We start from the raw sequence: 15024 nt of genomic DNA, 5'->3' as shown, positions 1-15024 counted from the left end.
TTACACGATAATGTATAAAAGCGGAAAGAAGTTACATTTGCAGCATCTATTCTAGGAGATTTAAATGATGTTGAGGTAAGAGAACCCATTAAAAACACCTTGTACAATCCTGTCCTCACTGGTGATGATAAATGGATTATGCTTGAAAAAAAAATCGACTGGCTTATAAATATCCTCATTAAACCACCATATGTGATTATGACGGGTAAGGAACGTCGTTTAAATAAGGTCATGAATCGTAGGATTATACCGGGGGCTTATATTCCATCAAAACAAAATTGCGTGTTCATTGCTCCACTACCAGAGAAGGGGCGGTCGGGTAGAGGTTAAAGGGTTCGCTCGTCACGCCGAAGACCCGGGTTCGATTCCCGACATTGGTACAATGTGTGAAGCCCATTTCTGATGTCCCCCGTCGTGATATTGTTGGAATATTGCTAAAAGCGGCCTAAAACCATACTCACTCACTCACTCACTCACTCACTACCAGAGAAACCGGGCCATCTGTTAATGAGTCGCCCAGCATTTAAGGATGTGAGCTTAAATGTGGTTGCTGAATTTAATTATGTATTCAAGAACTTGAGTGCAATACCTCCCAGCTCCACACTTTATATTGAAGTCTTGTTGCTCCTAGTGATTTCCTCGCTGTATTACCGGGTCTAAGTCTTAGATGGCGTAAAAACTATGAACCATTTAAAGACTCATGATAGTTAATATACGTATGACGGGTTTATATCCTATCCTTGATGAAGTATCTGAATAGATGGATACCGTTGACGGAATTCGAAAACATCAAATAAGTGAAATAAAACATCAGCAAGAGAAGGAGCTGGATTCTCAAATTGGATTCTAAAACAAGGTATCGTGGAGTTGTGAATGTTCTTGGTGGAGTGGACATTACGCTTCTACAGTCAACTGCAGTTATAACGAACACGCTTATAACGAACTGACGGATATAACGAACTTACTTTTTGGTCCCGACGATTTGCTGTAGTTATGCTGTATATATGCTTATAACGAACTACGGTTATAACGAACTAAAATTAGTAGTCTCTTTGAGTTCGTTATAACCGTACTTTACTGTAGTTGCAGGCATGGGCTTGGTGCAGCTGACGTTGGTTTGTCTCTGGACTGACAGGAATAACTCGCCAGATGCAAAAGAAAGCATTAAAACTTGATAGTATTCGTGGGCTGGCTGACGCAAAGTTAAACAGCATTGACGAGCATGTATCAACAGCACTGGCTCATGGTGAGATATCTATGCAAAAGAAAGCACTAAAACATGATAGTATTCGTGGGCTGGTTGAAGCAAAGTTAAACAACATTGACGAGCATGTATCAACAGCACTGGCTCATGGTGAGAAATCTATGCAAAAGAAAGCATTAAAACTTGATAGTATTCGTGGGCTGGCTGACGCAAAGTTAAACAGCATTGACGAGCATGTATCAACAGCACTGGCTCATGGTGAGATATCTATGCAAAAGAAAGCACTAAAACATGATAGTATTCGTGGGCTGACTGACGCAAAGTTAAACAGCATTGACGAGCATGTATCAACAGCACTGGCTCATGGTGAGATATCTATGGAAGATTTTCGTTTAGTGTTGTCAGAACTCACCAAAGACAACACAATGAAGCAGAATATTCGATAAAATTCGAATGGGTCGGCTTGTGATCTGCGGGGGCTGGTTGGAAAGGGAAGTGTGTCATATAGCTGGAATATTGCTGAGTGCGGCGTTAAAAAACAAACAAACAAACAAACAATATATTGTATTGTATTGAGACGGCTCAGGTGTACATGTTTCAGTTTTTCAATCGACTACTCGGCGGTGGCTGGAGACATGTCCGAACACAAGCGGGATGTGTCTCTAGTCAACTACATCGACATCACAGAACAACAGCCACATCACAGGACAACAGCGACATCACAGGGTGTGGTTCCTGAGCGAGTCGACGTATATCCACTCCATGGCGCGATATGGCGACAACAGTTTGCAATAGAACATCCCGGCCAAGGACGAAATCACGAAATCCACAGGCGTTATCAAGGAAGCGGATGTCACCTCAAGCGCATGCTCCGTTTCTGTAAACTGAAGTTTCCATGGTAACCACTCTAGTCCGGTCTTGAGATTGGTGTCGTTCTTGAAGACCAGCGGCCGTACAGCTCGAGTGCGATACCGATACTGTGCCCGGAGGGAGGAGGAAGTAACAGCCAGTTTCGTCGCGGCCTGTGGGCGGAGAGAACATTTCATTATTTTATTATTACGAAGACGTAAAGACCAGGGCCCCGTTCCTCAAAGTGATCCTAGCGCTAAGGTGATCTAAGACGTTACGACCTAGTTATCATGCTTCTAAGACGTTACGACTGGTTATCATGCTACTAAGACGTTACGACTGGTTATCATGCTACTAAGACGTTACGACCTATTTATCATGCTTCTAAGACGTTACGACTGGTTATCATTCTGCCTAGCCGTTACGACTGGTTATCATGTTATTAAGACGTTACGACGTAGTTATCATGCTTCTAAGGCGTTACGACTGGTTACCATTCTACCTAGCCGTTACGACTGGTTATCATGTTATTCAGACGTGACGACGTAGTTATCATAATAGCTTTACGGCTGGTTATCATGCTACTACGACGATACGGCTAGTTATCATGCTACTAAGACGTTACGGCTAGTTATCATGCTACTAAGGCGTTACAGCTGGTTATCATGCTACTACGACGTTACGGCTGGTTATCATGCTACTAAGGCGTTACGGCTGGTTATCATGCTACTAAGGCGTTACGGCTGGTTATCATGCTACTACGACGTTACGGCTAGTTATCATGCTACTAAGACGTTACGGCTAGTTATCATGCTACTAAAACGTTACGACTGGTTATCATGCTACTAAGACGTTACGATCTAGTTATCATGCTACTAAGACGTTACGATCTAGTTATCATGCTACTAAGACGTTACGACCTATTTATCATGCTACTAAGACGTTACGACCTAGTTATCATGCTACTAAGGCGTTACGGCTGGTTATCATGCTACTAAGGCGTTACGGCTGGTTGTCATGCTACTACGACGTTACGGCTGGTTATCATGCTACTAAGGCGTTACGGCTGGTTATCATGCTACTAAGGCGTTACAGCTGGTTATCATTCTACTGAGGCGTTACGGCTAGTTATCATGCCACTAAGGCGTTACGGCTAGTTATCATGCTACTAAGGCGTTACGGCTGGTTATCATGCTACTAAGGCGTTACGACTGGTTATCATGCTACTAAGGCGTTACAGCTGGTTATCATGCTACTACGACGTAACGGCTGGTTATCATGCTACTAAGGCGTTACGACTGGTTATCATGCCACTAAGGCGTTACGGCTAGTTATCATGCTACTAAGGCGTTACGGCTGGTTATCATGCTACTAAGGCGTTACGACTGGTTATCATGCTACTAAGGCGTTACAGCTGGTTATCATGCTACTACGACGTTACGGCTGGTTATCATGCTACTAAGGCGTTACGGCTGGTTATCATGCTACTAAGGCGTTACAGCTGGTTATCATGCTACTACGACGTTACGGCTGGTTATCATGCTACTAAGGCGTTACAGCTGGTTATCATGCTACTACGACGTTACGACTGGTTATCATGCTACTAAGGCGTTACGGCTAGTTATCATGCTACTAAGGCGTTACGGCTGGTTATCATGCTACTAAGGCGTTACGACTGGTTATCATGCTACTAAGGCGTTACAGCTGGTTATCATGCTACTACGACGTTACGGCTGGTTATCATGCTACTAAGGCGTTACGGCTGGTTATCATGCTACTAAGGCGTTACAGCTGGTTATCATGCTACTACGACGTTACGGCTGGTTATCATGCTACTAAGGCGTTACGGCTGGTTATCATGCTACTAAGCCGTTACGACTGGTTATCATGTTATCCAGACGTGACGACGTAGTTATCACTCTACTGAGGCGTTACGGCTGGTTATCATGCTACTAAGGCGTTACGGCTGGTTATCATGCTACTAAGGCGTTACGGCTGGTTATCATGCTACTAAGCCGTTACGACTGGTTATCATGCTACTAAGGCGTTACGGCTAGTTATCATGCTACTAAGGCGTTACGGCTGGTTATCATGCTACTAAGGCGTTACGACTGGTTATCATGCTACTAAGGCGTTACAGCTGGTTATCATGCTACTACGACGTTACGGCTGGTTATCATGCTACTAAGGCGTTACGGCTGGTTATCATGCTACTAAGGCGTTACAGCTGGTTATCATGCTACTACGACGTTACGGCTGGTTATCATGCTACTAAGGCGTTACGGCTGGTTATCATGCTACTAAGCCGTTACGACTGGTTATCATGCTACTAAGCCGTTACGACTGGTTATCATGTTATCCAGACGTGACGACGTAGTTATCATTCTACTGAGGCGTTACGGCTGGTTATCATGCCACTAAGGCGTTACGACTGGTTATCATGTTATTAAGGCGTTACGGCTGGTTATCATGCTACTAAGGCGTTACGACTGGTTATCATGTTATTAAGGCGTTACGGCTGGTTATCATGCTACTAAGGCGTTACGACTGGTTATCATGTTACTAAGACGTTACGACCTAGTTATCATGTTACTAAGGCGTTACGACTGGTTATCATGTTACTCATGGTTGAACCTGGATCTAACAGATCGTCGTGATGACGGTATCCACTTGGTCGGAAGATACCCGGTGATCCTGTTCAGCAGTACCTCGTTAATTTCCCTGCAACTTCCGGCTGAGTCTGTAACAGTGCTGGCACCAGAGGTCGTTGCTTGAACAATTGCGTCACGTGATTTCATCTTAACCTCGAGTTGTAGAGGAGAGTCAAGGTTGGTGGAGATGTCCAGGGGGTTGGAGGGAAGGTCAACGTGGGTGTAGGTGTCGACAACTTCTTCATCTTGTCCCGTCTTGTTGATCTTTGGTTTCGAAGAACCGAAGTCCACCGAGTCATACACGGTGTTGACCACCTACATGAACATAAAGTCGCTATCAATAGATAGAGACTATTTCAAGAAAATAAAGTAGCTCTTGACAGATAGAGACTATTTCATGAAACTTAAAGTAGTTCTTAATAGATAGAGACTATTTCATGAAACTTAAAGTAGTTCTTAATAGATAGAGACTATTTCATGAAACATAAAGTAGCTTTTAATTAATAGAGACTATTTCAAGAAAAAGAAAGTAGCTCTTGATAGATAGAGACTATTTCAAGAAACATAAAGTAGCTCTTAATAGATAGAGACTATTTCATGAAACATAAAGTAGTTCTTAATAGATAGAGACTATTTCATGAAACTTAAAGTAGTTCTTAATAGATAGAGACTATTTCATGAAACATAAAGTAGCTTTTAATTAATAGAGACTATTTCAAGAAAAAGAAAGTAGCTTTTGATAGATAGAGACTATTTCAAGAAACATAAAGTAGCTCTTAATAGATAGAGACTATTTCATGAAACATAAAGTAGTTCTTAATAGATAGAGACTATTTTATGAAACATTAGGTAGTTCTTAACAGATAGAGACTATTTCATGAAACATAAAGTAGTTCTTGATAGATAGAGACTATTTCATGAAACATAAAGTAGTTCTTAATAGATAGAGACTATCTTCATGAAACATAAAGTAGTTCTTAACAGATAGAGACTATTTTATGAAACATTAGGTAATTCTTAACAGATAGAGACTATTTCATGAAACATAAAGTCGCTATAAATAGAGACTATTTCATGAAACATTAAGTAGCTTTTAATAGATAGAGACTATTTCACGAAAATTAAAGTTGATTTAATAGAGAGAGACTATTTCATGAAACATTAAGTAGCTTTTAATAGATAGAGACTATTTCAAGAAAAATAAAGTAGCTTTTTATTAATAGAGACTATTTCAAGAAAAAGAAAGTAGCTCTTGATATATAGAGACTATTTCATGAAATATAAAGTCGCTATCAATAGATAGAGACTATTTCAAGAAACATAAAGTAGCTCTTGATAGATAGAGACTATTTCATGAAACATTAAGTCGCTATCAATAGATAGAGACTATCTTCATGACACATAAAGTAGCTCTTGATAGATAGAGACTATTTCATGAAACATAAAGTAGCTCTTGATAGATAGAGACTATTTCATGAAACATTAGGTAGCTCTTGACAGATAGAGACTATTTCATGAAACATAAAGTTGCTATCAATAGTTAGAGACTATTTCATGACACATTAAGTAGCTCTTGATAGATAGACATTCCTTCATGAAACATAGAGTATGAAACCGTCTGCCAGACGTGTGACGTCATCAAGCCCCGACAGCGGAAACGTTGATGGTGGTAGCAACCACATCGTTCGTGACCCACACTCAGTTAATGTTTAGTTATATAACTACGTAACATCACCAGATTCGCTGACTAGTGGGACGTATGTACGAGCAGTGTAGCTCACCATCATGTACTTGTGCTTGTACAGACAATCTAGCACAGATAACAATCACCTTGAGTGTTGTGCCCACGTTGCCAGCAAGGATTTTCTGTGCCTGGACGCTCCATCCGGACACCAAGTGCTTATTCTCGTCCAGCGTCTTCATTTGAAGCAGAGGCTGGAACGGAGAACGCAATATCTAGCAAGTGCTTGAACACAGAAGGCAATACCTAGCAAGGGCTGAATTAGAGAACTCAGTATCTAGCATGTGCTTAAACAGAGGACGCAAAATCTAGCAAGGGTTGAATTAGAGAACGCAATATCTAGCAAGGGCTGAATTGGAGAACGCAATATCTACCAAGGGCTGCTTTAGAGAACGCAATATCTAGCAAGGGCTTAAACAGAGAACGCAATATCTAGCAAGGGCTGAATTAGAGAACGCAATATCTAGCAAGGGCTGGATTAGAGAACGCAATATCTAGCAAGGGCTGAATTGGAGAACGCAATATCTAGCAAGGGCTGGATTAGAGAACGCAATATCTAGCAAGGGCTGAATTGGGGAACGCAATACTTTCCAGCTTCCTATCACATCACCCCACCATAGTCCACACAGCAGCTGGTTGGGATGGGTGCAGCTGGGTGCAGCTGGGCGCAGTTGGACGCAGTTGGGCGCAGTACATCTGTCAGCTCTCTCCATCCATGAAATAAAGTTTTTCACATCGAATATAGAAGGATGAAGGTAGTTGCATATCGCGTTATCTAAGCTAACAGCCCTACCTCCATGATGCTGCTGGTGTTCCTATACGCCTGGGTCAAGGCCGCCTGTGCAGTTGTCACGTGACTTGTAGGCTGCTGCAGAGTAACAACCATGAAGTCGTTGCAGTGCCGAGCTATTGCCTTGTGCGCAGTCGTCAGGTTCACTTCCGGGTCAAGGTCCTTCTCGAGGACGCTTGGAGGCATTGTACCAGACGCAAACTGGCCGTGGTTTATTCCAGGCATGACGACGACGGGAGTGCGGTACATGGCGCTGACGTTGTGAGCGACGTCGCCTTTCAGCTCCCTGTGGACAAGGACAGTTTCCCTTCTTTATGTAAGACAAGATATCTTCGTAACATCACGTTCACGCAATATGCATTACGGATTCATAGATCACCGGCTTCTCGATCTCAAGAGATGTCAGTACAACGCTTGTCTGTATTACACGTCTGTTTAACGGGGGACGGTCGGGTAGCCTGGTGGTTAAAGCGTTCGCTCGTCACGCCGAAGACCCGGGTTCGATTCCCGACATGGGTATACAATGTGTGAAGCCCATTTCTGGTGTCCCCCGCCGTGATATTGCTGGAATATTGCTAAAAGCGGCGTAAAACCATACCCACTCACTCTAAACGACATTTCAGTGATAACACGCGGTTGCAGCTTATTGTGGATGGGATTGAGTGAGTGAGTGAGTGAGTGATACTATCTCGGGTCTTCGGCGTGACAAACGGAACTGGACGGAACTAAACGGAAAGCCTTAGGTGACGATGCGGGTTGGAAACATAGTTTTGTTGATACCAACGGGCACGGGTATGGAGTCGACAGATCCAGGCGATCCCAATATCAGAGGATCCTGTTACAGTTAAGGGACACTACTTTTTGATTTGCCCTTGAAATCTGCAAGAAACTCATGTTTGTTGACTTTGCAGTGCAGCAAAGTAGATAGTGTTACTTTAACGGTCTGCTATCACTCACTGGAAGGTGTCGGCGATCCTGGTGATGCGGGTCATACCGTCCAGGTCGCCGGAGATAGTGAGAACAGGAAGAGGGTACTGCGACAGAGCATTCCCCTTGGTGATGTACGACGCAAACAGCAGGATCCCCTTTAACTCATGTGCGTGGGAATTTCCATACTCGCCAACAAAGACCCCTGAGAAAACACCGCATAGACGCGTACATCGCTCAAGTCTATTACAGGGCTCGATTTGAGGTACTGGATTTACCTTGCACCGGGTGGATGTTGACATGAAAAGCTAGTTGCACACTAAAGGTGCAACATAGATGCATCAAGTAATCTAGATAAGTACAAGGAGCTCTGATGATTATGTCATGTGTCGTGAATTCGACATGACAGACGGACTAGTGAAGTAGTGTGATAAGCTTAGAGATAAAGCTTAGAGATGGTCACACACAAATATATGTATGTATGTATGTACGTACGTACGTACGTACGTACGTACGTACGTACGTACGTACGTATGTATGTATGTATGTATGTATGTATGTATGTATGTATGTATGTATGTATGTATGTATGTATTTGTCATATATATATATTTGTCAGTTCAGTTCAGTTTGTTCTCAGACAATCCCACAACGGTGGTACATGAGAAACATTATATGATAAATTCATAATATAATAAAAATATCAGTATCAAGATGTCAGGAGTATTGTGCAAATACATACTAGTATATGAGTGAGTGAGTATGCTTTTACGCCGCTTTTAGCAATATTCCAGCAATATCACGGCGGGGGACACCAGAAATGGGCTTCACACATTGTATACCCATGTCGGGAATCGAACCCGGGTCTTCGGTGTGACGAGCGAACGCTTTAACCACTAGGCTACCCGATCGCCCCTACTATAATGTACAGGATCAAAGGTTACAAAGAAATATGATAGAAATAAAGTAACAAGAGTCCCATACACGTTTTCGAACAGCTTCAACATTTCTAAATATGGTATTGATGAATTTGGACAAGTTTTTCATATCTTTTACTTTAATGCTGCATAAACATTTTTTAAATTTATGCAAATTAGGCCATTCAGAAAGATCTTTTGGTATGTACATAGACCGCCACTGGAGAAGAGCTTCACATCTAAACAGGTAATGAAACTCGTCACCAACCGCGGGAGAACTACATTAATCGCACAAACGTTCCACTCTGGGGATGTCAGACCAGCGTCCAGTTTTAATTGGTAAGTTATGGTTTGTGGTTCTAAATTTTAAGATTGGGTGATAAACATTTTTAGGCTTCTATAGATATTTTTCAAAGGTTATATTTTCTTTAAACATTTTATAGTACATAACCTAAGAACTCTCAGTAATGGAACTGTGTCAATTCTGCAGGAACAGGTCTTTCAATATTTCTTTAACTTTTAAATCTGGCCTTGGAGATGAACACAGGAACGGGTTGTCGAATACTTCACCGAGAACACAGTTGTTTCGTATTTTCTTGACAAGTGTTGTCCATTGAAGTTTTTCAGAGATGCAAGCGTAGTTATGAGCGATCAATGTATAGACCATATTTGTTAATTTTGGAGTTTGATTATAGATTATGCCAGAATAGAATAACACGTTTGTTCATTTTGATATAGAGGGTTCCCTGCCGAGCTCCCCGTAAATCATATAATTTGGAGTTGCATTTCGAAGACCTGCTGCCAGTTTAAGAAATTTTAAGTGACCTTTTTCTATTAGTTTTATGTTTTCAAATGCCTAGATTTCACAACAGTACATAAGGATCGCGAAAATCAAAGAATCCAATGCGGATTTTAAACAACCCAAAGTCAAATTAATATTACGTCTTATTAAGTAATGAGCATATCTTTTGTTGCATTTTCTACTGAGGTTTTGATGGCTTTTACAAATCTCCCGTTTCTGTGAAACTTTATTCCAAGGTAAGTATAGTTATCGACAATTTCTATAGTTTGGTTGCCAAAGGTGAATTAGTATTTCAGATTGCTGTTTCTAGCAGGCCTGGTTCCAAAAACTATTATTTTGGTTTTGGACAAGTTTACATTTAGTTTCCATCGTGAACAGTAACTATGAAAATTGTCAAGTGATTGTTGTAGGTCTGCAGGGTCTTCACTGAATAAGGCAGCATCATCTGCATATAACAAAACGATAAACTGCAGGCAAAATATTAGATTGTCGTTGATTGGTTGCGCCCTAGTGCATGTTTGTGCAACATATGTTTCATTGTCAAGAACAATTATGGCAGTAACACAATGGCTGGACGGAATGGCATAAAAGTGTTTTGTATATCTACTGTGGTAAAGTTATTGATATTTTTCATAATTAATCTTTTCAAAGTAATAGTTGCATTGTTGTAATATTATTTTATAATGAACTAGATCGGTGGAGGCATGCAGATATTGTTAAAATTGAAACCCACAACGTTGTGAGTGCGTAGTTTTTATTCAACCATGAATCATACTTCTCTATGAGAGTTACCTCCCTGTGCTTAGCGTGATGTATGTTTACTCCTGTAGCCTGGCACGTCAATTATTCACGCTGTACAAAAGCGCTCGTACGTATACCTCGCTACACGGAAACTGGGTCGACGTTTCCCGCCCGTCCCCAGGACAGAGCTTGGCATCCTTTGATCTTTGAGCCCGAGTAACACAAACATGTTTAGTGTACTAATGTACAGTTAGAAAGGTTATAAGATATTTTCATAATGGTTTCTGCATTTCGTACGTACACGTATCATTATCTATGCGTGAGACAAAGATATGGTTCCTCTCAAAAATGTGTTAACATCGATCTAACAATTACTCGTATCATAAAGTTTACCTCCCTTTGATAATTGTCCCCGATTTACACAAGTCATACATGGTTAGCATAATAAGATACAGTTAGGAATGTTTTAAAACATGTTTTTATAATTATTTATGGATCTCGTATGTACACGTATCATTATACCCGTGCGAGATAACGATAGGGTTTCTTTTAAAAGTTTATTTACATTTTTCCAACTATTACGCATCTCCATGTTACTTTCTCTTACCAAAAATAAACAAAGTAAATTACACATCCAGAAGAGCTGATTAACAATACAGTATTTAAATTACACCAAAAATCATTATCCAGCCGATAAGTAGATTGATAGTAAGCCAAGTAGAATGGTGGTAGGGTGGGTAGATTGACAGTAAGTCACGTAGATTGATAGTAAGCCAAGTAGATTGATAGTAAGTCACGTAGAGTGATAGTACTGACTGAGTATGGTTTTACGCCGCTTTTAGCAATATTCCAGCAATATCACGGCGGGGGACACCAGAAATGGGCTTCACACATTGTACCCATGTCGGGAATCGAACCCGGGTCTTCGGCGTGACGAGCGAACGCTTTAACCACTAGGCTACCCGACCGCCCCAGAGTGATAGTAAGCCAAGTAGATTGATAGTAAGTCATGTAGAGTGATAGTAAGCAAAGTAGATTGATAGCAAGGCTAGTAGAATGGCGGTAGGGCGAGTAGATTGATAGTAAGTCACGTAGAGTGATAGTAAGCCAAGTAGATTGATAGTAAGTCACGTAGAGTGATTTTAGCCAAGTAGTTTGATAGTAAGTCACGTAGAGTGATAGTAAGCCAAGTAGATTGATAGTAAGTCACGTAGAGTGATAGTAAGCCAAGTAGATTGATAGTAAGTCACGTAGATTGATAGTAAGGCTAGTAGAATGGCGGTAGGGCGAGTAGATTGATAGTAAGTCACGTAGAGTGATAGTAAGCCAAGTAGATTGATAGTAAGTCACGTAGAGTGATTTTAGCCAAGTAGTTTGATAGTAAGTCACGTAGAGTGATAGTAAGCCAAGTAGATTGATAGTAAGTCACGTAGATTGATAGTAAGGCTAGTAGAATGGCGGTAGGGCGAGTAGATTGATAGTAAGTCACGTAGAGTGATAGTAAGCCAAGTAGATTGATAGTAAGTCACGTAGAGTGATTTTAGCCAAGTAGTTTGATAGTAAGTCACGTAGAGTGATAGTAAGCCAAGTAGATTGATAGTAAGTCACGTAGAGTGATAGTAAGCCAAGTAGATTAATAGTAAGGCTAGTAGAATGGCGGTAGTTGCGAGTAGATTGATAGTAAGTCACGTAGAGTGATAGTAAGCCAAGTAGATTGATAGTAAGGCTAGTAGAATGGCGGTAGTTGCGAGTAGATTGATAGTAAGTCACGTAGAGTGATAGTAAGCCAAGTAGATTGATAGTAAGTCACGTAGAGTGATAGTAAGCCAAGTAGATTAATAGTAAGGCTAGTAGAATGGCGGTAGTTGCGAGTAGATTGATAGTAAGTCACGTAGAGTGATAGTAAGCCAAGTAGATTGATAGTAAGTCACGTAGATTGATAGTAAGGCTAGTAGAATGGCGGTAGGGCGAGTAGATTGATAGTAAGCCAAGTAGAATATCATATGACAGTTCGACAAGCCAATAGGGAGGTCAGTCCTGCTATTTCAGTCGTGTAAGGTCCTCCCTCACTATACCTATGTATCAAAGGACATATATTCAAACATTCATCCAAACGGAACCTTTGTGATTTTACCTCCTAAACTGTGACCAGCCAGGAAAATGTTATCAGAGGTCATCCCGCGCTTCCGGAGCTGCGCAGTCGCGTTTGCTATGCCCTTGGGCAGCTCTACTGGATTTGGAAGGTCATCGAGGAACTCCCCGAGAACGACGACCCAGAGTCTCAGGGCTGCCGACAGTTGGATCTGAGTACCTGCAACACAACATGTCGTGTACCTGCCCCGCTCAACCCCCTTCACCAACTTGCCCATGTGGTCCCGTGAACATCCGGGTTAGAAATGGTCTTTAACAACCCATGCTTGTCGTAATGGGCGACTAACGGGATCAGTTAGTCAGGCTCGCTGACTTGGTTGGTGCATGTCATCGTATCCTTATTGGGTAGATCGATGTTTTCATAATCACTGAATTATCTGGTCCACACTCGGTTATTTACAGACCGCCGTCATATAGCTGGAATATTGCTGTGTGCGGCAACCAACCAACCCACATCAATCGATCAATCAATCAATCAACCATTAAGTCAATCATTAAGTCAATCAATCAATCAATCATTAAGTCAATCATTCAATCAACAAACAATGCTGTTTCAGGTGTAAATCTTTGCAACAGTATCAATCGATAATGCTACACAGTAAATAACAATGTTCACAAGAATGACGTTTTCAAAAATCATGCCGTACACGTCGTCTTAATTGTAGGTAGTTCGTATCGTAGGACATAAACTTACCTAATGGTATATAGGCTTCTCCCTTCAGATATGCCCCAGGAACAATAATCACCGCCGCCTCTGGACCTGTTTCGATCAGAGGGGGGAGAATGTGGGGGGTGACCGCGAAAGAACACGTTACCCATCCAAGAACGGCCACGACAACAACAACCTTCCACATCCTCAGCTCGCAGCGACTGAACGACCTGGAACCTGTGCGATCTCATGTATTCATATCAGTAATATACAAGGCTGGGTCATGTGATAGTTAGTTTGGCCGATAAACAGTGCCAAGCACATGCGTCTGGGTTCACGAGAACTTCCACAGTTGTCCATTGACGGCTTTCGACAGATGTTGACTGCTTCTTTTTGTTTATTGTTTGTTGTTTCGTGTCGGCATGCAAAAGAAACGCGAATACCTATTATGTTGGTCAATAGAAGAAGAATTACTCATGTTCAAGCGATCTTAGATTAGTTCGACGCACAAACGAACATACGGGTATGTTGTGTGAATGGACGGCCATGAACGCATCACATGTGACGTCATAGATCCATGACTTGAGATGCACCATTTGTTTCATGCAGGATTAGCGTGTAAAGTTTGGAAATCACATGCAGCATATCGTGATAAGAATAAAGACACTCTGTGGTAACACTTGTCTGATTGTTAGTTTTGTCATTGATTGGTACACATTGGAAACGCCTCTTTTTAACGTACATACCTCTATATATGTTTTTTATGGTTCGCGTTCTTTTGGCTGTGAGTATATATCAGGGTCAGGGTTACATTCTCGGCATATCTCCGTGTACCAATCATCGACGTCTAGTCATGTTTAGACAAACCGATATAAGCATCACGTGGTCCATCATGGGGGTGGCGGTTTTTTAAAAAAAGGAAAGACACAGCTCATTATTCTGTGTAAGTAAAAATCTCCATCTCCTTGAAAAACAATCTCATCCTCAAAAAAAAGAAGCAGTCTCGACCGCAATACGACCAGCCTCATCAATACAGAGTATGTCGTGTGCAAAGCCATAATGTTTGACATCGAGACATGAGCCTGACAGACATGTCTGTGACACGTATTTATTAGTATATCCTTGGACAAGGTTATTGACTTCACTTGTTCCGCTGTGATATGACTGAAACAGTTGTTGAATGTGACATGAAATGTTTCATTTATCCTTACTTGGAAACAAATACAACATAAACATACTTGTCAAAAGACATGAATTATAAATCAACATCATAAAAAATTATGCCATGAATGAGAACAAAAAAGAAGGTATTGTGTCCAAAGTTTGGAGGGTGGGATCAGTTGTTCAGTATTCGATCAACCAGCAAAACTGAAATCAGCATATGAAACTCATTTTAATCATTCCTAATGTCACAACTGTCAGTCTATATTGTGTATATGCCCACCACGGGAATCTATGGACGCCAAAACTCGACCATGAGAAGATGTGACACGTCTGATCACAAGAAATGGGATTCAACGCCATTCTTCTCAGAGGGCCTGTGCCGACTGATCCTTGGTATAAGGGCGACCTAGCCATGCTCTAATTTGACGTTCAATGTAG

General features: G+C 41.4%; 1 protein-coding gene across 1 annotated transcript; it reads right to left on the bottom strand.

Moving 5' to 3' along the window:
- Nucleotides 1-1759: 1759 nt before the first annotated feature.
- Nucleotides 1760-13679, bottom strand: LOC124121712. Its single transcript, XM_046484766.2, has 7 exons — nt 13468-13679; nt 12757-12933; nt 8193-8367; nt 7239-7521; nt 6535-6639; nt 4762-5019; nt 1760-2226 (listed from the first exon to the last, which is right to left on the bottom strand). The coding sequence occupies exons 1-7, from the start codon at nt 13625-13627 to the stop codon at nt 1924-1926; spliced, it is 1461 nt and encodes a 486-aa protein (XP_046340722.2). The 5' UTR covers nt 13628-13679; the 3' UTR covers nt 1760-1923.
- Nucleotides 13680-15024: the final 1345 nt, after the last annotated feature.

Source organism: Haliotis rufescens, unplaced genomic scaffold (assembly GCF_023055435.1).
Source record: "Haliotis rufescens isolate VD_foot unplaced genomic scaffold, xgHalRufe1.0.p SCAF_6, whole genome shotgun sequence".
NCBI lineage: Eukaryota > Metazoa > Mollusca > Gastropoda > Lepetellida > Haliotidae > Haliotis > Haliotis rufescens.
Note: the sequence above shows the minus strand (reverse complement) of the source record. Positions and strands in the feature narration are given on the sequence as shown.

Bases quoted from the DNA above. Each gene is read 5' to 3' on its own strand.
- LOC124121712 (XM_046484766.2), bottom strand. From the start codon at position 13,627: ATGTGGAAGGTTGTTGTTGTCGTGGCCGTTCTTGGATGGGTAACGTGT. The intron at 12,934-13,467 runs GTAAGTTTATGT...GTTGTGTTGCAG, and splicing joins AGAAGCCTATATACCATTAG to GTACTCAGATCCAACTGTCG. The intron at 5,020-6,534 runs GTGATTGTTATC...ATGTTCATGTAG, and splicing joins ACGTGGGCACAACACTCAAG to GTGGTCAACACCGTGTATGA.